General features: G+C 45.0%; 1 protein-coding gene across 1 annotated transcript in view; it reads left to right on the forward strand.

The window, feature by feature from the left end:
* The window catches only part of CFAP95 (cilia and flagella associated protein 95), an 82912-nt gene that overhangs the window by 32581 nt on the left and 25599 nt on the right, over positions 1-24732 (forward strand). The window contains exon 3 of the mRNA XM_088475715.1: positions 19715-19836. Coding sequence (XP_088331841.1) covers positions 19715-19836 — 122 coding nt within the window. The remainder of the gene's footprint in view (positions 1-19714; positions 19837-24732) is intronic.

A 24732-nucleotide genomic window follows, 5' to 3' on the forward strand; every position in this document is an offset into this window, starting at 1 on the left:
TGGAGGGTGCAGGCACCACTGTACCCATAACCTGTACCAGGGTGTCTGGAGACTTATACCCTCATTCAGTGGCGGTCGGAGGATGCAAGCGGTCGCTCAGAAACTGGGCGGCCGCTTGCATCCTGACCGGCTGCCTCTGTTTCGGTCGTTAGGCTGTGGGTTAACACCCACAGCTCTAACAACCGCTAGGGTGATGGTCGCGATGGTCATTGACCATCGCGACCATCGGTGCTTACGACGAGACCCTAGGGTAGGTCTCACTTGTCGTAAGCCCCGGAGAGCTTCTGGCTCTGTCAGAGCCGGAAGCTCACCACTGACATCACTAGTGATGTCAGTGGGGCCTCCCCCAAACGGCAGGCGTTCCCATGGGAACGCCTCCGTTTGGGCTGCCACCCCCCGGCACGCCTTCCAAACGGAGCGAGCTGTCAATGAACATTGACAGCTCGCCCCCTTTGGAAAGAGACCCGCTACGACCGGTGCTGTCGGTCGTAGCAGGTCTCACGCATGCGCACGAAGGAGCCGGCTCCCTCGTGCGCATGCGCACTAGACAAACATCGAGGCGGTCGTGCGGTCGGAGACCGTACGGCCGCCTCTGAATAAAGCCCTTAGTTAGCCCCGCCACCCAGGGAGGTTGAGACTTACGTGCCTCAGCTATCTCAGATGTTAAATCCGTCATTACTCCTACCATGTCAGCGGCCCATGGGGGAGCAGGTGAGGCAGTAATAGCCATAGGTGGATCTATTGCTATACAAGCATCACATAACGTGAACCCAGCAGCATGCGGCATGAATAGTTTGTTGTTACACTTAGAACAGACAAACATCTTTTGAGCCGCTTTTGTTCTGTTTGACATGGATACACACAGTCACCCAGACACAGAGGGACAGAAGTGAAATTAGAAATAAAAAGAAGGCTGGTTTGGGACACAGAGGAAGAGGCACTCCCCACTCTTTCCCACAGATTAGATTCCCTGCCAAACACCCCAATGTTACTCACAACCTTTTGCCAGGGATGTAGTCAGGAGAATCAGCCTTCTGTATATACTGCATACACCTGTAGTGGAGAGATGCAGTCTTTAAAACAGGTTTAACACGGCAGCCACGCTGTGCACACAGCCACTGCCGTGTTATCTAGACAGGGAGCCCGCTCTATTGAGACAGGGAGCCCGCGCTGTTAGGCTCCGCCCCCTTTCTTTATGCCCTAAGGGACGGAAAATGGCTGCCCCCGCCTGCAGGATCATCTCCCCCCTGTGCAAGCCCCGCTGTGTAGGAACCGCTAGCCGCGCTCATCAGCGGGGAGATAGTGTAATTAATGAGCAGCGCTATCGCGCTCTCTGAAGCCAGCGCTGGCCGTGGGACAGGAGACGGGGATGTGCATGTGATCCATACTCACTGCGCTCCCTCTCCGGACGGCTCCCTGTTTCCTCCGTTCTGAACAGCACTCACATGAAGGCAGCTGTGGTTTGTGTGCTGTGTGCGGCATTAAGGAGCTGTCAGATGCTTTTGGTTAAGCACTGCACACTCCTTCCTGTAACCCAGGAGGTTAATAGGGTGCCAGTAACCCGGACCCCACCTTAAAATAAGAAGAAAAAAACTAAAAATAAAATATATATGAAATAAAAGAAATAAATTATGTGGCTTGCTGGAGCACAGCAGGTTGTGACCAGCTCCAAGGGCACATTTTCTAAACTGAGGGCTGGTGGGGCATAGAGGGGGGAGAAGCTTCACACTTCTAAATTATTTAAAGTGCCAACTCCAGTTATCCACTCCTCTATACCCCAGCGTAAGCACCTCCAGTGTCCCCTAGTGAATGAAAGAGAAATTGCACTTTTTAAATTTTTCCACCTCTCCTGCACTCCTTTCAAGTTCTTCCACTCTGCCAAAGATTCACTTAAACATCTTCCCATCCCTGCAAAATCAGCCTGCCTAAAATCTAACACCTTTGTTTTTGAGTCAGTATCTGTCTTTATTCTGAACCATACTGCTTGATGATCACTGGATCCAGGGCCGGACTGGGACTAATAATAGGCCCTGGCATTTAAAGAACACACAGGCCCACCTTGGCGTCAACATCTGGCTCCTGGAATAGACTCCTCCCCTTACTATTCCTGACTCCTCCCACTTCTTAGTCTATGCTTTTACACTTACATACAACAGAGCTCATCCTGCATGGGATTCAAACATGTGTCATAGTCAGACATTTGGTTGGTTCGGATATGTAAAGCTGGCACTTCATTGGTGTAGGTCACACACAAAAATAAGAGAAAGCATCTTCCCAATTGACCAATCCCTAGGTTAGCAGTTGTAGAGGATTAGATAGTGATCACTGTAGGAATTTTTAGGGAAGGGGTGCTGAACACAGAGGACACACCTGTGCACACCAAAGCAGAACCATAACTACACATTGTGGTGCTCTGTGTACATAAAGAGCCTTGGTGCCTCTCTCCACACCTTAAGGAGGGGAAAATCTCACCGTAGGCATGCTTCGAAAATAAACAGGGTGTAGAGTCTCGCTGGGAAAGGGCGTGACCACACAATAGTACCCTCAATTCAAATTATGCCACACAGTAATGCTCCTTAGTCACATTACACCGCACAGTAGTGTCCCTTACACATTATGCCACACACCTTAATGGCCCTTAGATATTATGCCGTACACCATGATGGCCATTACACACATAGGTGAAACTAGACATTTGGTAATGGGTTATCCCAGCAGGGCTGCCAAAACACTGGCAGTATGAAAAAACCTATTGTCTCGCACATAGAAAAACCCACACACTATGGCCCCACAGGAATAAAACCCACACACTATGGCCCCACAGGAGTAAAACCCACACACTATGGCCCTACAGGAATAAAACCCACAGAAACAAAAAAAAAAAGACATTGCTGGTCTTCAAAGAAAAAAAAAAAACCACATTGCTCCCCCCAAAAAACAAAGAACAATGGCTCCCGCATAAAATATTAATATACATTTTTCTGCCCCTACCTGTCAGCAGAGTGCAGCATGCAGGCTGGTGGCCACGGGGCTGGCTAGGGGTGCTGGCAGAGATGGTGGCTGCGGGGCTAGCTGGATGCTGAGGCAGGCTGGCTGGCGGTGCTGGTGGCTTCGGGGCTAGCTGGATGCTGAGGCAGGCTGGCTGGGGGCTGCGGGGCTGACTGGTACACAGGTAGGCTGGCTGGTGGCCGCGGGGCTGGCTGGTGGTGCTGGTGGCTGCGGGGGTGAGTGCCTGGGGGTGCTGGTGGCCTTCATGCAGGGCAGGCCGCGGAGCTGGCTGGCGGGCGAGTGGGTTGACTGGAAATGCGGCATGCGTGACATTCGATGTCACGCTGCTGCGTCTGCATACTGTAGGTGGTGGCCCGGGCACGCCTGAGACTCCCAGAAGAGCTCAGCGCTGCCCGGTCTGCAGTACGGCAGATCTGACCGACAGCTCTGACGGTCAGACCTGACCGCGTAACACACTTAACCGCTAACGGCACACTAGTGTGCCGCGGCACAGCGGTTGAAAAACGCTGCTGTAGGACCTTCAGGTAAACATCTCTACACATTAACATCCTGTAACTGGCGTTCAATCTCAGCTTTATAGACTGTAAGGTCTTGAATAACAATTATTATATCAGGGTATAAAGCCAGATTCTTTAAAGCCTGAAGCTCACCACTCAACAAATTATTCCAATTATAAATTAGTGGCAATACAGAACTCTTTACATCATGATCCAGCAAACGTGAAAAAGTTTTAATCGTGGCATTGTAACTAAAGAGTTTAAACACCAGGCTTTATATAATATACATATACAGTGTATATATATAGATAGATAGATAGATAGATAGATAGATAGATATATATAGATATATATATATAGATATATATATACACATATACACACACACACTTAGAGATAGATATATATATCTATGTATATAACACACACACACACACACACACACACACACACACTCGGGTCCATAAAGCACATATAGAAACCGTTGTAATTCCTACACCGTTCACCTGATTTGGATGTAATTACCCTCAAATTAAATCTGAAAGTCTGCAGTTAAATCACATCTTGTTTGTTTCATTTCAAAGCCATTGTGGTGGTGAATAGCGGCCAAAATATGAAAATTCTGTCAATGTCCCAATATTTATGGACCTGACTGTGTATGTGTGTGTATGTATATATATATATATATATATATAATTATGCACACACATACACATAACTAAGCACTGTAAGGGGGTTAAAGTGTCAGCACCTACCTGCAGGTTGTAGCTGCTGTGATCATCGGGCACGTGTGACCATGGGGAAGCAGCAGTGTATTGATCTTGGGCACATCGCGGTGGGGGAGGGGCTGTTGTGATCGCGGGGGGGAACCCACGGGGGGGGTGTTGTGATCACGGGGGGCATCCGTGGGGGGCTATTGTGATCGCGGGGAGGGGGGGGGCACCGCGGGGGATGCTCTTGTGATCGCGGGGGAAGGGGGGTTGGTGCTCTAGTGGTGCACCTGCCATGTGCAGCACACAAGGGAGCAATAGCTCCGCCTACAGCCTAGCATGTTTTACAGACACTAGAGCCCCCTCTCCATCTGGCTATTACATTACATTTGTACTATGTGGTGGTGGCCATTTTGGGGGGGATTTTTCTATGTGGTGTGGAGAGAGATAGAAAAATCCCCCCCAAAATGGCCTCCGGCATCTCAGCAGCTGGACCGGCACATCTTGGCAGCGGCCCTTCTGGCATTTGCCAGAACTGCCAGATGGTCAGTCCGGCCCTGACTGGATCCCAGGTTTTCACCCACTTTTACATCAGATATTCTGTCTCCATTTGTAAGTATCAAGTCTAGTATTGTGTCTTTCCGAGTGGGCTCCCTCACCAATTGCTGGAAGGTGGCTCCGTGGAATGAATTCAGGATGTCCCTACTTCTAGTGGAACTTGCCATAGACACATCCCAGTTTATATCGGGTAGATTAAAATCTCCCATGATTATAACCTCTCCTTTTAATGCCATTTTAGTGATGTCCTGCAATAGTTTATTGTCCAGTTCCTCTTCCTGACCTGGTGGTCTATAGATCACCACAATACGAAGAATCACTTTCTCCCCTGTTTCTATAGTCACCCAAAGGGACTCTGGTTTTTTCTTTAATACTATGTATTAACGTAGTATTTATGCTTTCCTTGACATACATTGCTACTCCTCCTCCTATTCTTCCCATTCTATCCTTCCTAAATAAAGTATATCCCGATATAGCTATGTCCCAGTCATGATTGCAATTAGTTCGGGGATTTTATTTCCTAAGCTCTTAGCATTTGCACACATTGCTCTTAGACTTTTATTTGTTTGCTTATTTCTCCTGTTTACTGGGTATGCTCATCTCTCTGCCTATGTTTATTTGGTTTTGTTCTGAATTATCTTCTGTTGCTGTGGATATGCTTCCTGTTCCATTTGCCAGCAGAAATAATACCTCTTTATTGGGGGAGCAGATTTCTTTTTTCTTGTTTGGTTCACTGTCCCCCTTTTCTAGTTTAAATAGTTCTTGGTGAAGCTTTCAAACTGTTCAGTCAGTATTCTAGTTCCTTTTGAAGATGGGTGCAGGCCATCATATTTGTATAAGCTTTTATCTTGCCAGATGGCATGGCTATGGACTGTCAATGCAAATCCCTCCTCATAACACCACTTCTGTAGCCAAACATTGAAGTTTCTGATAAAATGATTTCTATCTCCCCCTCTGTGTACTGGCAATACTTCTGAAAATGTTACAGTGGTTGCCACCTGCTTTATAACCGTCTCTAACTTCCTGAATTCATCTTTTACTGCCATGACTTCAGCATTGGCCAGGTCATATGTCCCTAGGTGGACAATGACATCCACCTCTCCATCTTTGCTTGCTGCCTTCACAATCTCAGCATGCGCTCTTTATCCCTTGGAGCTGTGGCTCCAGGTAACACCTTACTTGTCTCTCTACTTCACCAGTGTTTCCAAGATGTACTCCTCCAATAATGGAATCTCCCAAGAGAAGCGTAGTCCTTTTTGAAGATGTCATTTTCCTGTTCCTATTCCTTTTTCTATAGTCAGTGGAAGACCCCATATCTTCCTGCGCTGTATTGCCTATATTAGCTGTACCTTCCAGCCCTGCAAGAGCAGCATATGGGTTTTGCAGTGTCACAGATTGTGGGAGGTGTCTGGGACCCTCTGGAAATCTCTGCCTTTCAGAGCCCACAGTAGTCCAGACATTATGTCTTCTGGGGGCTCTGTGAGGCAGTGGTGGCCTCAAGGACACAGACATCCTACATATCTCAGCATGAAGTTTTGCTATCTCATCCTGCAGCAGAGAAAATTGCTTACAGATTGGACCGCAGCTGAGTCTCCAGCATTCTTCCTGCAAAACAAATGCATTACATCCCCTGCACTGCACTAGACCAAACATTGTCTCAGATGTAAGTTGTATCAGAAATATGTGTTACTGTTTGTGTATAATAACTCACCTTTTTCTGTTTCAAAGTCACAATTCACTTAAGAATTCAAGCCTCACTTTAGATTGCAAGCTTCTTTCGATGTTGGACTCATGTTGTCCTGCAATAAAAAGCACTGATGTGCTCCACAGTATTTCATTCTGGGATCTTGAGACTGGCAGTTCTGCAAACTGAGCTACAGCAGCTTTTGTTTAGTTTACCGTTTGTTCTGTTAACCTTGTATCTTCTGAATGTCTTTAGCCACTTCCTGGCCATAGCCCTTGCATGCTGTATGCTTGTAAGGAACTCAACAGTTAGGGCCTGATTCATAGGCGCTCGAAAAAAGCAAGTGCTCGCTCTGAATCAGGGCGTCCACTTGTTTTTTCTGAGCCGGCCTCCTGGCCGCTCGCTAAGCTGTGGGTGACCACCCACAGCTTTAGCGGGCGGCCAGGTGATGGTCGCGATGGTCAAGACCATTGCGACCATCGGGCTTGCGATGAGACCCTTGCGGTAGGGTCTCGTTGCCGCAAGCCCCAGTGGACTTCCTACTCTAATAGAGCAAGAAGTGCACCTACTGACATCATGAGTGATTTCAGTAGGGCCGTCCACAAACCGCAGGCATTCCTGCAGGAACCCCTCCGTTTGCCCAGCCACCCCCCTTCCCCGCCTTCCAAACGGGGCGAGCTGTCGATCAACATCGACAGCCGCCCCTTTTGGATGCGAGCGCCAGAGCGAGTGCTTTTTGCGCTCGCTCCGGGGCACGCGCAGTGCGCACTGCCTAAGAATCAACCCGCTTGCGAGCGGGTCTGAATCGGGCCCACAGTACTTGTTCTCCTGCCTATCTTCATGCAACCAGTACTGTACATACTTATTGTCTGATTCCTGTTACTGACCTGGTTTGTTTTCTGGATTTTGATAGCACTGACTGTTCGCTCGTCTCCGATTTCCTTGTCCTAACCCCTTGTGCTGCTCTTCTCTCACCGTTCTGTATAGGCTCTGTACTTACCCTTGATCTGTAGGGTGTGAGAAGCGATGTTCGAATCTCCTTGCAGAGGTCCATTGTGAGCCCCTGACCCGCATTAGACTCTGAGCCCCTGGCTGAGTAATGCAAAGCTGAACTGAGTCTCATTACCACTAGTCAGATTCATAATAATAACATCTTTTATACCATATGAAATCAGGGCCGGCAACAGGAATCTTGGGACCCAGTACACTCATGTTTTTGTGGCCCCTATCCCCTCTCCTAACCCTTATCCTAGCCCGTCACACCTCCCCCTCTTCCCCAGCCCCTGTGTCTGTCACACCTCCCCCTCTTCCCCAGCCCCTGTGTCTGTCACACACCTCTCTTCCCCAGCCAGTCACACACACCCGTCTTCCCCATCCCCTGTGTCTGTCACACACACCCCTCTTTCCCATCCCCTGTATCTGTTACACACACCACTCTTCCCCAGCCAGCCACACCCCTCTTCCGCAGCCCCTGTTTCTGCCACCCTGGTCATCTGCAGCTCCCCACCACTCACCCCGTGACTCTCTAGCCCAGCCGGCCCCGGCCAACACTTACCTGCTGCACTGCCTGTGTTCCCCAGTCTTCCCTGGTGGGTGGCTCAGACCTGGCTACTCCTCCCTGATTCAGCGGCACAACGTCATGACGTCACGCACGCTGTACCAGCCCGGCCTCCCTGTCACTGCCATTACTCGGGAGGATCTAGGCGCAATCATCATCTATTGGAAACACAGTATATACTGTATGTGCAAAAGAAAATCCATCTCTCTGCAACAAATCACCTATAGGAGATGCCTTGACATTGGCAGATGAGCTTACCCGGTATAACTATATTGTGTACAAAATCTTCTATTATTGTACAGTAGAGCAGAAAAATTGCAAGGTAATGCTGATGCTCTGCCTTGGGTAAATTGTTTTTTTAACTAAAAGTGTTCAACCCCGTAGGTTGGAACGTGGAAGATAAGGTATACTTCTCCCAGGATACTGTTCTATGTGCTCTGAGCTAGGAGTTGATTGCTAAGCCATGTCTGTTTTGTATTTAATCTAAAGCTGTACCAGGGGTTCCCAACCATGGGCCTCAAGTTACAGTAACAGTCCAGGTTTTAAGGATAGACATACTTGAGCACAAGTGTGTTAATTCGTACTTAGTTATTTTGATTTAACCATCTGTGCTCAAGCATGGATATCAATAAAACCTGGACTGTTAGTATGCCTTGAGGACCGAAATTGGGAAACCCTGCACTATATGATGTATTGTACAATATATCGTTACGATGCAGATCGGAACGCAATATCATGCACATCGTATAGTGTGTATGCCTGATCCAGCGTTCCCGGAAGTCGTTCATTACATATACCATCTTATAGTATATGTTTCTTTTTTATTCTGTGATATTTCTATATGTTCAACTAAGGAGTCTCTATTTAGCTCAAAGGCTGTTTGGTAGGCTCTCTCTATTTCGCTAGGATTGTAGTGCTTAGATATGAATTATTCTTTCATTTCTGAAGGATCAGAATAAAAAAGAAACATATACTACAAGCTTCATAACACAATACAGTTAGGTAGTAAAAAATATGGTGGGTAACAACAAAACTGCGCAACAAACAGCAGCCACACAGGATCTCCTAATCCTATAAGGAATATGACCACATCCCTACACATAAATCAAATAAAACACAACATTTGGAACAGGAGATGCACCAATAGGCGCTCTGACAGGAAAAATACTTATGTAAATGGTACAGATAACGTCCCTTGAATCAGGAAAAAAGAATCTTCGTATACTTCTTTCTTAGGGACTCCGTAGTTACAAGTTCGTAATCGTCTCTCTCGTTGTGTGTTGAAAAATAGATTAAAAAAAAAACATATTGTTGTGACACTTATTTTTCAACACGTCCCTTGATAGATCATGCACGACAGGAGGATATCAACTATAGGGGTACAGGAGAGCGTACCCTACTCACAGAGAAAACCACCGTGATAATCGTGTAAAGGTATCTTGAGCATAGACCATCCCACACCATAAGTGTTCTAAATAGTATGGGGTATGGCATACCCTTCACTCACTAAAACAGAGAGTATTGCAGTCATATCAAGGTTTCTTTAATTCTGTAAGTGACATGCGTACCGAACTTACGGTTTCAATGTTCTAAATTCCACATATAAAGGTATCTATCCAAATGTATCCTCAGTCAAGATCAGTCCAGTCCAGGAAGTATATAAAAAAAGTTGATTTATTATAACAAAATACATCCAGCGTTGTTTAATATGCTAGAAAAAGATTTAAAACATTAAAAATTAAAATAACAAATTCCAAGAGGCGGTCCAGAACAAATATTGTCAAATGTCTATAGCGCATACAAAAACGTTCAACTATCATGACATGGAAAAGGAGTGCAAAAACATACAGGGCATACCTCCTGGATAAATTCAAAATAGCACACTTCTCCCCAGAGAGCTGAAACGCGTTGATCCCATTATACAGAAATGTGCTATTTTGAATTTATCCAGAGGTATGCCCTGTATGTTTTTGCACTCCTTCGTCCCTGTGTTTATGTGGTTTACTGTCTTTGTGTCAAACCTTCCATGTATATAGTTGTGTCTGACAGTCTGCCTGTGTGTGCGTGCGTGATACACTATCTGTGAGTGTCAGTCCCTCTGTATATAGGTGTCTGTCAGTCTGCATGTGTGTGTGTTATGTGTGATACACTATCTGTGAGTGTCAGACCCTCTATGTATATAGGTATGTCTGTAAGTCTGCATGTGTGTGTATGTGCGTGATACACTATCTATCTGAGTGTCAGACCCTCTATGTGCATGTGTGTGTGATACACTGTTTGTGAGTGTCAGACCCTCTATGTATATAGGTGTGTCTGTCAGTCTGCATGTGTGTGTTATGTGTGATACACTATCTGTCATGGCTGCTGTCACTTGAAACTCCTAGATGGAGGCAGGCCTACTAGGCACAATAAACTGGGGTGGTCTTATGAATGACCTTTCCATGAAACTGAGTAGCACAGGATAAAAGTAAAATAGAATTTATTCACATAAGCATTATAAACAGCAAGGTCTCAAAATAAAGTCTCAAACAGCACAGAGGTTCACATTTGCAATAATATGTATAGGAGAGAATCCCCAAATACATATAAGCAGTCTTTAGCATATAAGAACTAACGTGGTAGGGAACCCCGAGTCCAGAATGAGGATACCACCTCAGGATGACATTAAGGACTTTTGCCAAGGTAGAACCCTGTAGTAATGGAAATCTGTAGCATGAGCGGACCCTGCAGAATAGTATAGTTCCGGGACAGGGCCGTGCCCTGCGGTGCAGTGAGAGATGAAGCAAACTTGAGCCTTGTGGAGTAGTGAAGTCGGAGCAGGGTTAAGCCCTGTAAGACGATGAGATTCCAGAACAGGGTTGAGCCCTGCGGCGTGGCTAGAGTTTGGAGCGGGGTTGAGCCCCGTGATGCAGAGAGGATTGTAGCGGGGTTGAGCCCCGTGATGCGGAGAAGATTGTAGCGGGGTTGAGCCCCCTGACGCAGAGAAGATTGTAGCGGGGTTGAGCCCCGTGATGCGGAGAAGATTGTAGCGGGGTTGAGCCCCCTGACGCAGAGAAGATTGTAGCGGGGTTGAGCCCCGTGATGCGGAGAAGATTGTAGCAGGGTTGAGCCCTGTGGTGTGGCTACAGTATGGAGCGGGGTTGAGCCCCGTGATGCGGAGAAGGTTGTAACGGGGTTGAGCCCCGTGATGTGGAGAAGATTGTAGCGGGGTTGAGCCCCGTGATGCGGAGAAGATTGTAGTGGGGTTGAGCCCCCTGACGCAGAGAAGATTGTAGCAGGGTTGAGCCCCGGGATGCGAAGAAGATTGTAGCGGGGTTGAGCCCCCTGACGCAGAGAAGATTGTAGCAGGGTTGAGCCCCGGGATGCGAATAAGATTGTAGCGGGGTTGAGCCCTTGATGCGGAGAAGATTGTAGCAGGGTTGAGCCCTGTGGTGTGGCTAGAGTACGGAGCGGGGTTGAGCCCCGTGATGCGGAGATGACACTGTAACGGTGCAGTTGACAACTGTAACAAGGATGAGTTCAATATCCACAGGAACGAAAAGACAACAGGTAAAGTGCAGCAAAATGATGAAAGCACAATGATGGAGCATAAAGCAATACTTAGACAATAGGAATGCTGGGCTCTGTAGTGCAGCGGATAACTGGCATCAGAAGTTCATCTGGAATATAATAAAGTCCACAACCATCCACAGGCACAGCAGGGATCTGGCAGGAGTCCAAGAAAAGACCTGAAAGCAACGTTGCACAGACACTGAGACACAGTTAGTAACAGGCTTTATACTAGAGGTCTGTGACCCATAGGAAGCCTCAGAACACGCGACCCAAATGGAATCAGGTTTGAAATAATGATCAATCTAGGAATCCCACAACCTGACGACACCTGGGAAACAGATGATCACTTTAACACTCTATCCCCCGAATGAGAAGCATGCCAGCAAGCAGGATAGCTCCTCAAACGACCACAATGGAACTTTGGCAAAAGTAGTCTATCTTTATGTACTGAAATAGTCGCAGTCCTGACACTATCTGTGAGTGTCAGACCCTCTATGTATATAGGTGTGTCTGTCAGTCTGCATGTGTGTGTGTGATACACTGTTTATGTTAGTGTCAGACCCTCTATGTATATTGTTTGAAATAGGAGTGTCTCCTATTTCAAAGGATGTGCCCCATTAGCAGCTATTGTTTGTTGATCACCAAATGATATGACCCAATGCTACAAAAAAATAAAATTTTCCACAAATGGGGGGAGGGCATAGTGTGCCCTACCTCCCCCATACTGTCCTACACACGTGGGGGTATGTTTGTTTGAATAAGGGAAGTCTCCTCTTTCAAACAATGTGCCCCTTAGTGGCTTTTGTCTGGTGATCACCAGACAATGACTTAAACAGTACACAAGAAGTAAAATTTTCCACACGTGGGGGATCTAAAGCCTAGATAACCCTCATATAGTGTTGCATAAAAAAGGGGTCCCCTCATTTAATGGTATAGCTGTCCTAGTTTTAAAAATATTAGACTTTGTTGGGCTGCAATATTAAACCTACACATAGTGAACACTTAAATTGGGATGGCAAAAATTAGCAAAATAAAAAAAGATTTATTTTTGCGAAAAACTACATGTAGAATCCTGTTTGGTTGCAATTCTAGAACAATTAATGCCAAAGCTATAACCACAAAACAGTTAATGGCAACTCCTACCAAATGGCTGGTCCCGCCCCTTCAGTGGGCCACTGTCATTGTATTTCCCTGGTGGGCCCTTCATTCCCCAGTCCGACACTAACAACAGTAACACCTAGGCGTGTGTAACTAGGCACACACTCCCCGGCAGAGAGTTTAAACCAACTACCAAAGACATTGAGCAGCGCACAGAGACAGTGACTCAAGCGCCTTAGGACACACCAGGGTAAGTTAAAGGGCCAGAGGGTACGGGATGCCGCCCCTCCAGAGTTTTACACCCTCTACATTTTTTTGGACTATCGTATATCTTTTTCTATTTTTTTTTTCATTTTTTTTAATCTTCATTTTTTCATTGTGGCATATGTACTACTGGTCAAGCACTCTTATACATGCTAACAGTAATAAGAGGGATACAGCCACATGGACTGAGTATTACTACTCTACAGGAGCACTGTGACTCCATTAAACTTTAAGGATAATAAATACACATTTCTTACTTATTACTGATGTGAGATCATTACATGGTACATCACCCTATTGATTGGAGCATTAATTTGGGTAAAGCTAATTCTATGTAGGGAACTTGGTATTAATGATTAAATATTCCAATTTGAAGTGTTTAGTTAAGGACTCTCTTTTGTCATAATCATACCATAATTAATGCACCTAAATAAACAGGATATTTGGGAACAGGTACCTATAAATATTTAACTTTTTATGGAGCCTAAATTACTAACTATATGGTGGCATCTGTGATCTGAACAAACGTCACATTTCCTTCGTAGGACTAAATACTCATTAGTATTTTATATTAATTTGAAGAGGTTGATTTAGCAGTATATTTTTAAATGGATAAATGTAGGAGTCTTAAGGTTAATTGGTATTTGTGTCACATTCTGTGATTGTAATCTCTCTAAGATCTTCACGTGTAATTTCCTTACAATTCATATTCTTGTGTTATAATCAAAGTATGTCCCTTCTACACACTGCTGTAGAATATGTTGGTGCTTAGGAAAAATAAGAGCATAAGATATTTTTTCCTAACAAATCCTTTTGGTCACTAGAGGGTGCACTGATACTTTGTGTCAAGAATTCTGATTACTTTTCTCCACTCTGTTTTAGATTTGCCCCATAAAGGCGGAGAGGTGGCTTATGTAACATTTAAACATGCTCTTATTGGAATAAATGTATAAATTTTTTTAATAATTTGCAGGTTCTAAGGCTAATTGGAAACTCAAAATTGCCATATCAGTATTAAACAAGATTTAATTTTAAACAAACATATTTTTCTGCCGATTCTTTTCCTGCTCAGTGTCATATTTTATGTACTTACCATATCCCCTGGAAGATCTTGTAGACTCCCAAAATGACAGGTGATCTTCCGGTCTCCCAAGACAGTATACACAGCCTTATTGTGCTGTACACATCACCACCTTTCTCCCACCATGGCGTAGTGACATGTCATTAAATCCTGCCTACCCATGACTTCATTAAGCTCAACTCTGCATTTCTTGTTGCTATGGAAAATTATCATCTATGCTTCTATAAGTGAACATCATTTATTATTATTTAAAATCCCTTGAAATATAACAGTCACCCTATTGAGTGAACAAAATACATTTATTAAAACACATAGTACAGTAGACTGAAACCTGTGTACCTCGGTTGTCCCAATATGCGGTTCTCTGTACTTCCTCATCCCTGGCATCCTCTATTTTTCACATTGGAGTACCACTTATATTGTATTGTGTATGTTTTGCTATATCACTAGCTCTACCCACTACTCTAGGAGGGTCTGTGATTCGTGACTTTGATTTTATTGTCTTTCTAGTTCCCATGTGGCACCCCGTGACAGACTGCAGATAGGATTCAGTAGGGCCATATGAGGTCCTACCTTTCTGTATCATTCTTTCTCTGCTTTCTATATACCTGGCACTTTTTTTGAGATCTCCTCCTGTGGGGTGATAGTTTGTGATGGTACACATGTACCATTTACTGTGCGCCCTCTGTATTTCTTTGTTGCTATTGAGGATAAAAATAAAATTGATACGTAAGAAAGAGGCCATGAAACATTAGGACCTGTGCGCCCAATCTGACAACCAGCATTACATCACAAGCTCACCCCCTTCTACTGTTTCAGACAATCCTCTGGCAGCTCCACAGATGGGTTCTCCAATTTCTGCAGACTCCTTCCCTAGTCATGCCACCAGCTTCACTTTGAAACCTGTAGACGGTGGAAAAATCATCAGATAGTTAACAACACTCAGTACAAAACAGGACTTACAGTTTCTTAAAGACATGCTCCAGGCAGTGGTTACATTTCCGTTGTGGGCTTTTGTCAATCAAATCGTAGACAGAGAGACCTCCCTGGAAGAGAATAAGCAGATGCTGTAAGATATGTAAGCAAAAATCCAAGACTCTTCAACTCCAACAACTAAAAAACGTAAGAGAGCTCCAGGTATAATTGATGCACTGACAAAGATCTTTAATGAGCTCTTGAACAACGCCTGGGCACAGTGATCATTTCTGAAAGAGCTTGGCTCCATGACTTCCAATCTGGCAAACCAATGGACAATTATTTGTAGACATCACTTGTTCATGGTGGCAGAAGGTGTTCTGCAGAAATCCAGACAAGTGGATGGAATAAATTTTATTTAGCACACTGTTAAAATATTTTAGTACTTATCCTGTTGTACATTTTATCAAAGGATACTTCTTGAACTAGTGAATGGCGAACTGAGATGCTATAATATAAAATGTTGTCCCCCTTTGAGCATCCATGTGCTCTGTCATTTAAGACTGCCTTCCCTCAAGGATCTGGTAGACCTGTATTCATTTTGTCAGGTATTAGACAGTCTATATTTACACATCCCAGATTGGTATTACACCTTCCTTCCATTGACCCCCCCCCCCCCTCCTCTGACTGGCAGATGGGGAAAACGATCAGGAGAAGCAAGAAAAGAAAAATAAATTGCAGATGCACTGTGCGATCATTACTGTTCACATTTAAATGTATTTTGTAATTAAGTATAATTTCAGAGGTAGTTAGCATATCAGTGGCCAATGATACGGGCCTGCCCACCAGCATCAAGGTCACCTCATTGAGCAGGTCCCTAACATTCTGGGGTTTACATCTGGGACGCAGGGCATCCCAAAAGACACCCCAGCCAAAGACCTCCCCAGGGCATCACATGAAAAAAAGAGTGACAGTGAAGTGTTATAAAGTATCAGGTGTGTAAAAGTAGCTAATAAGTGTTGGAAATAGTAATAAAGGTAAAAAATTTGAAAAAATAAATGAATAATAAACAAACATGAAAAGTGATATACAAGTATATCATGTACAAACATGTATATCACTTTTCATGTTTGTTTATTATTCATGGTACCCACTACCACTAATTTCCCAATTCTTTGACCGCATAAAGGGGGCCAAGTTAGATCTCCATGGGGCCTACAGCCTAATCAGGATCCAAGAAGGTGATGAGTGGAAGACTACCTTCAACACACGAGACAGTCATTATGAGTACTTGGTCATGCCTTTTGGTTTAAGCAATGCACCTGCTGTTTTCCAGAGGAATGCATATTGTGAATAGCATATTTCAAGACCTGTTAAACAAGTTCGTAGTGGTGTATCTGGACGACATCCTGATCTTCTCTAACAACATTGAGAGTCATCATAAGCACGTATGTGAAGTGTTTTTACGACTTCGGGATAATCCGCTATCCTGCAAATTAGAGAAGTGCTCCTTCGAGCAAAAGAAACCTGGTGTTCCAAGGTTACATTATTTTGGGCTCTAGTCTCCAAATGGACCCGGAAAAGCTTTCCACCATTCATCTCTGGTCCAATCCTGAGGCAATCCAATTGTGCCCAACCTTTCTTGATGCCTCCACGGTCAGGGTTGGTGTGGAGCTTTCGCAGACAGATGAAGAGGGGAAGTGGTACTCTGGTGGTTTCTTTTCCCCAGCAAGTTCTCAGAGAAAAACGACGCCGTCAGGGATAAAGAATTTTTGGCTATCAATCTGGCCCTGCAGGAATGGCGATACCTGTTGAAGGGGCGAAATTCCCTGTGACTGTTTTTACCCTGACCACAAGAACCTCACTTATCTCAAGACAACTCACTGTCTGAACTATCGACAATCCAGATGGTTGCTGTTCTTTGACCACTTCAATCTGGTGATCACTTACCGGGCAGCAAAAACATCAAAGCTAACACATTGTCCCCGGCATTCAGTTCCTCTGAGGAGGAGGAAGTTCGAGAGGATAAGCCCATTCTGAATTTGGCCTGTTTTGTAGCAGTAACTACAAAGGTCAAAATTCCTCCAAGAAAGAAATTCGTAGCGTCTGAACTGCTACAATGGGCACATGCTTCGCGTTTCACCTGTCATACAGGTGTGAAAAGAACCCTAGAGCTCTTAGGATTTATTGGTGGCCAACTGTCCATCAAGACGTTGAGGACTTCGTTGCAGCCTTTTCTGCCTGTGCTCAACATAAGGTTCCACCTCACTCGCCTTCAGGTCCTCTGCATCCATTACCAGTGCCTGATCGTCCTTGGACCCATATTTCCATGGGCTTTGTCACCGATCTGCCGTTCTGTCAAGGTTTCAATAACATCTGGGTAGTGGTTGACAGGTTCTCTAAAGTTAAATAAGGTTTGGTGTCCAGCGCACACCTATATATGTCTAGATATGTGTCTTCCTATATATATGTAATAGCATTAATATTGATACATAAGCCTTTAAAATTTAAATAACTAGTTTATTCCGTTCAAGCTAATTGGAGTCACAGTGCTCCATGTAAGGTAATGTATTAGTAGAGAAAAAGTCAGTTTATTATATTTGGTTGCAGGTAATATAAGTAGACGCCTTTTAGGGTGTCTATCCGTATAGCAACACTGTGTCTACATCTCCCTGTTAACACATATAGTGACAACCTTATTATTGTATCTCGAGTTGGTGTTGGAGTCACTGTCCTTCCAACACTTAGGTTGCAGGTAATATAAGTAGACTCCTTTAGGGTGTCTCTTTATCCGTATAGCAACGTCATGCCTACATTTCCCTTTTAACACATATAGTGACAACCTTTATCCATGCACCTCAACTTCTCCGAAAATGTAATCAGAAGCTACTTGGCAAGCCATTTGTTCAAACCCCCCCTCCCCCCGGTAATGTCACAGCGCAGCCGAATCTGGTGCCCACTTACTGGGTCCGGCAGCGCTGGGGTCCTTTTCAGCGTAGGGCAGCGGGTGGGGAGTCCCCGGCACCTGCTGCTAGTCTTCCGTCCTTGCTCTTTCTCTTGTCCTCCCCAGGTGGCTGCAAGTGCAGGCAGTCGCAGCTCGCCCTAGGGATGCGTGCCCAGACCTGCAATAAGATTTAAAGTGACAGACGTGCAAAACGTGACGTCGTGTTTTGCGTGAAGAATTGAACTTATCCTTATAAAGGGAGTCTTTGGGCACTAGGAAGGTGCCAGGCTATAGGCTCCCAAACCATACTCCATTTTTTCTTGGCTTCGTTCGTGATCTGATTGCGTTTCTTCTCTGGTACTGTGCTTGTATTCCGGTTTTGACCTTGGCTATCCTCTGTGACATATTTTCGTCTGCTCCCTGGTACCATCTTGTCCATTTGACCCTGCTTGTCGACTACGTGGTACGCCTGCATTGTACTCCACTCTATCCAAAGAACACCAGAACCTGTACAAGGGAACCAAGTCTGATGGCTACGACCTGTGTGTCGGACTCTGCTAAATCCAAGCTTCATCAGTACTGGGTCTCATCAATACTGAAGTACAGGCTAGCATCCACTAGTTGCGACATCCACGTGGCATCGATTCCACAACTGGATGGAAGACCTCTGGAAAGATGTTGACTCATGCCATCTACATAGCTTCCCACAGCTACCTGATATTTGTAGGTGCAGGATCTTGGGTGCAAATGGACCTCTCCACATGTCCCATAAATGCTCGATTGGGTTCATGTCGGGTGAACATGGTGGCCACACCATTCGTCTGAACTTTCCAAAGAGCTCCTCGAACCAATTCTGGATAACTTGGGACTGATGATATGGTGTATTATCCTGCTGGAATATTCCATCTTTGTGATTGTACATGAAGTTTATGAAGGACTGCAAATGGTCATCAAGCAATGCAACATAGTGGTTACCAGTAAGTGACTTGTTCAGGTGGACCCAACCCATGTCAAGTGAACACACCCCACACCATTATGGAACCACCACCTGCCTGCATAGTGCCTTGTTGACAACTGGGATCCATGGCCTGATGGGGTCTGCGCCACACCTGAACCCTACCATCCGCCCAAAACAACTTGAACCATGACTCATCGGACCACGCCACATGTTGCCAGTCCTCCAGGGTCCAATTAGCGACGACATGAGCTCAGGTGAGACACTGTGTTCAATGTCGTAGTGTTAATAGGTGCACTCTGGTAGGTCTTCTGCTCCCATATCCCATAAACATTGCTGCGCTGACCTGCTGGATATGCATCTGGTACATCCTGCTTTGAATGTAGATGTGATTTGAGCCAGTATCGCTTCTTTGTTATCATGGACAATTCTGGCCAGTCACGATCATTAAGCACCCATGGTCAGCCACAGCGCTGTCAATGCCTTCCAGCAGGTATTCCCGGTACACACATGACACCATAGGTCAGGAAATGTTGAAGGTCGGTACAACTTCGGAAATGGAATGTCCCATCCATTGGGCACCCACTATCATGCCCCGTTTGAACTCTAAAAATTCACGTCGCCTTGCAATGAGCAGCCTAGCCGGTGACCCACGAGATGTCAGATTACAACTGATGCAGGTGTGGGCATTTCCAAAATGTCACAGATTGGTGACGCCACCTACCATTACCTTTTACATACTGCTATTCTATGACTTTTGGGACTTCAGTGTACAGTAGATTTCTAGATTATTTCTGGTTGCTTTCTTAAATATAGTATAATTTGTCAATTTAATCAGAGTAGATTGTTGGTAATTACCTTTTTTTTTCATATGTTTGTATTTATTTAGGACTGGAATACTACAACTAAGGAGCAGTTGTCTCAGATTTATCTAAAAAATTACTATGAACTCAGAGATGTTCCCAAAAAAATGGTCAATGAGGATAACATTGATACACTCAATGTTAAAAGGTAACTTTTTTTTCTTTTGATTCTTTTACAGAAACCTACTGACATAAATGTTCTTTTTACAGTTGCTTAATTAGTGACTTCTCTGAAATAAATTTATTTCCCTTCAATAAAATAATGAAAAGAAATCAATATTTTTCTTTGATTGTTCCACAGGATGAATTAGCTACTAGCTCATGATGGATTTCTACACATTAATTTCTTTCAGTAATATCTGGATATCATACACCTTTGTGGTGGTATAGTTTTATCTAGGATCCTCTCCTTTTGGCATAGCCATCACATTTTCAGTAGTTTTGGTTTCCTTAAACCCGTGCAACAGCAGCGAACATGTTATGGGTGGCTCTCTACTGGACTATTCTGCAAATTTGGGTTAGTGTATCAAGACAGCTTCTAGTGTCTGTTTTAGGCAATTAGGCCTGGAGCATTCATTATTATTTATTATTTCTCATTTGTTGTTCAGGTGAACTCCAGTGGGACAAAAATTAGGGGGTCTATTCATTATAATAATAAGTATCCAACTCGATGCGAGTTGCAGTGGTGGTTACTAAAATTTGAGAGCAATTCAATATTACTCCAGTGCGGGGATGGCTCTGAAAAACAGATGTCCCTGCTCTACCTACAACTAATTATTCCGCTGCTGATTAGTAGTGGTGGAATTTTACACTACCGGCAACAAATTTGGTAGTGTTAGTACGCATGAGAACTGCCAGAGGGGACGCAGGGCTGTAGGGGACAGTCTCCGGGAATGACACCGCCTGAAGATTGTATGTGTTCACACAGGCAAACTCCAAAAATGTTCAGTTCTCAGAGTTTGCTGAATACTGGGTGGCCACATCAGGCCCCTATTAATGTTTCTGCATGTGTAACGGACCCATAAGTGATCATAAACTAGGAAAGTTAATGAGGTAAACAATAACTTATTTATAGATAGTGTGATATGGATACCTTCAAGATGACACTGAAACTAACTTTGGTTTAACTGTCTTTGTCAAAATAGAAAATGTTCACATAAATTAAACGATTTCTTCCTAGATCCTAAGCACTAAGATAACATAATCAAACTGATTCTCAGCATCGATCTTCCACAAGAGCCAGCACCTCTTTAAAGGCTAAGTTGCACCCCAGCTCTGTCCTAATTGGCAGGCATTAAACCCATGTTTTCCATTCCCTGCTTCCCTTTATAGCATTATACACAGGTGAGCACATCTGTGCCACAGATTAGCACAGGTGATCTCTTTGGCTTGGATGCAGCTTCCCCCTGCAGCCTGCCCGCAATGAGAGCTGTATCTCCTACAAAAGTTTTTGGTGAGTCCTTAGCTTTGCCACAATAGACATATAGGTTTATTATCACATATTTTCTCTTAAAAGGCCTGGTCCAGATTTGAGACTATATTGCAGAACAGTAGATCTGTACAGTACAGACGGAAATGAAGAACGGGTGTTCTCACTAAACATAATGATATTCATTTAGTGGACAAACTTCATCCATTTGATTTTATAGAGTATGTGGTATCTAACTCAGTATTCAGCACACTATTTAGAACAACACATATCATAATGCCCATTCACATCCTCTTGCCAGGTACATTCAACTTTTATAAACATGATTACATCTGGAAATAGATAAAACAAATAGAGTGGACCTCCAATACATATATCAAGAACAAGCATATTACGGTATATTGCAATCATGTGATTAAACAGACAATAAGACATAAGCATATATATACATTTCATGAATGGAGTGTCCCTATATGATAATAAGCTTCGATACATAGAATTATCAAACAGATAAATATTCCAATTCATCACATAAACTCTAACAGCAATTTTTCTGGCTTTTAGTACACAATGTCACATTTCATCATGGGTCTAACACAATACTGGCAGCAAACAGTGCACAAATATTTTCCCATATCTGCATATCACAAGCTGTGTAAATGCAACACAAGACAATCATGATAGAAAGGATGTTAGGAGCATAAGAATGCAGCATCTCTAATCAAGACTAGATTCATTAGTAGTATATGGATATAATATGAGAGATCCATAGTACATCTGATCTTTGCACAAACAACCACACAAAGATTAGTAGGACACATGTCCTTTACCTACATTTACATACTCTGATTTCTATCTGTCTAACTAGCAGAAACCGTATTTGTAATGACATATATGTTACACACACAACTGGTGTTGATAATTAAAATGCATTATCACACCTACCAGACTCCCTGTCACAATCCTGGCTAGTTTTTACCTTTTGAGACTTACCTCTGCCAGCTGCTCCATGGATCTGTGTTTGTAGTTCCCCTGGGAGATCTGCTCTGGCTGAATCATGCTGGCTGTGACAACCCTATGTGTGCAGACTGCTCTCCTCCCCACACTGATTAATCACCTGGACTCTGCCCTGTCTGTGAGCATTGCTAGTCTTAATTGGAATCACAGGTGTGGTCCTGATTCTCAAGGGCTGCAGAGATGATTACTCCCTCTGCATGTTGTGCCTTGCTCCACTCTGAATGCCACTGCCAGACCACCTGTCTGTATCCACCAATCGCTGCCAGACTCTAGGTATATAGATCCTCCTCTAATAGCACTCAGTGCTTGAACATCTTGTTACGTCCTGTTGTGTACTACTTGTGATATAGCTGTACCTCTGTGTACCAGTATGTCCCAGGCTCCTGCTGTTTTCTAGACCAGTGTTATTCTTAAGCCTGCTGCGTTCAGCTATCCACGCTACCAGTTTCTCCACACGGCTCCCAGGCCACACCAAGTAGCTTCCACGCTACCAGCTTCTCCACACGGCTCCCAGGGCGCACCAAGTAGCTTCCACACTACCAGCTTCTCCACACGGCTCCCAGGCCGCACCAAGTAGCTTCCACGCTACCATCTCTCACCTACGGCTCCCAGGCCGCTCCAAGTAGCTTCCACGCTGCCAGGTTCTAAACACGGCTCCCAGGCCGCACCAAGTAGCTTCCACGCTACCATCTCTCACCTACGGCTCCCAGGCCGCTCCAAGTAGCTTCCATGCTGCCAGCTTCTCCACACAGCTATCCTGCCTCTCCACGTAGCCACCCAGCTACCAGCCTCTACCCATGGCTATCCAGTCGCTCCACCTAGCCACCCAGCTACCAGCATCTACCCACGGCTATCCAGTTGCTACACGTAGACACCAAGCTACCAGCGTCTACCCACGGCTATCCAGCCGCTCCACGTAGCCACCCAGCTACCAGCGTCTACCCACGGCTATCCAGCCGCTCCACGTAACCACCCAGCTACCAGCGTCTACCCACGGCTTCCCAAGCCACAACAAGTAGCTTCCACGCTACCATCCGTCTGCAAGCTCATCTGCTGGTACCCTGACCAGCTCAGTCAGCCTACCTGCCGGTCCCAGTCCGGTCCCTCCAAGTTCCTTCTGGTCTCATTCCAACGTCTCCAGTTTCCAGTTCCAGTCAGTCATCACCAAAGGCAGTTCTCACTGCTACCCACTTCTTACATTAAAAGAGCTATTCATGTTACCCATGGTTCCCATCCAGCCGGCCTCCAGTGATTCCAGTTCATAACCTGATACAGGTAACTCACTAGCACCAACTGTGACACTCCCATTGGTCACTGCTAGCATAAATTAAACTCCCCCAGACACACATTCATCCTTGACAAAGGCCACGATTGGCCGAAACACGTTGGTCATGTGACACACACATCGCACTCAGGAAATCCTGCAGATTACCCCCTAGACAGCACAGCAAGCCCTGTGGGGCCGTTAAGCAACTGTCACAGGTAACGTAGGTACACTGGACCTGATTCAGACCCGCTCGTTGCAGACGATGTTCGCTAATGTGCGCATGCGTGTAGTTCGCAGTGCATGTGCTCAAACTAGTACGAGCGATTGGATTTTGCTCGCTCGCCCTGCAAAGACAGTCCAGTGGAATGAGTGACAGGAGAGGCCGTTTGTGGGTTGTGGCAGGGCAGTAGTAACGGGGGAGTGGAGATGCGGAAGCAGGCGTGCCAGAGTGTTTCCACGCCGTTTCTAAGACGTGCATAATTAACAGGCAGTGTCATAGTACACATCACCTGGTTGACTTGTACACTGAACTGCTCGCAGTGCTTGCGCTAGGGTACAGTCAACCGCAAGCGTTGCGGTCAGATCCGATGGTTCCCGATGTTCCGATGGTTGCATATACTTCCTGGAGATGACGTACGCTAATGGGCAGCTAAAGACAGGCTGGTGGGCGTCTGTAAACACAAAGTGATCGCTCGCCAAGACATAGTGGGCATTCTTATGCCTTACCAAGCGAGCGGCTGCCTTGACGTCACTTTGCAAAATGTAAATACGCTGGGAGCGAGCGGCCGCATCTAGCGAGCTGGTCTTTATCAGATCCACAGTACCATACGGTTAAGTAGCCCCCTAAAAGAGCCCACTCACTACCCTGTTCATTCATCACCCGGTATCATTGGACTCAAGGGAAGAGTAGGTTGTTCCTGCACCACTGGTGCAACAAGAGTAATGTAGTTCCACAAGAATTACCAATAGAGGCACCCTGAAGGAGCCGACAAATGTCCCTGGCAACTCTCTACCCCACAAGCTGCCTGATACATTCTCATATAAACACTGGCATACGGAGAGTTGTCTCATTCATATATTTTAACCAGAGCACTGTGACTCCAATAGACAATTGAAATATATTAGCGATGATAAAAGTGGAGACTTTTAGCACCTACTAGTGGTAATGTAAATATGGTGCAATCAGTGCAAGATAAGTACTTTTAATTTTAGCTTTACTCAAATATCTATCTCATATATATACATAGGTGTTTTGTAGGGAGTAACCAACTTAGGCCCTGATTCAGAGCCGGACGCTCTTTGTGAGCGCTCGCTCTGTTTCAGGGCGTTTT

Source organism: Taudactylus pleione, unplaced genomic scaffold, assembly GCF_031769625.1.
Source record: "Taudactylus pleione unplaced genomic scaffold, aTauple2 ptg000177l, whole genome shotgun sequence".
Taxonomy (NCBI): domain Eukaryota; kingdom Metazoa; phylum Chordata; class Amphibia; order Anura; family Myobatrachidae; genus Taudactylus; species Taudactylus pleione.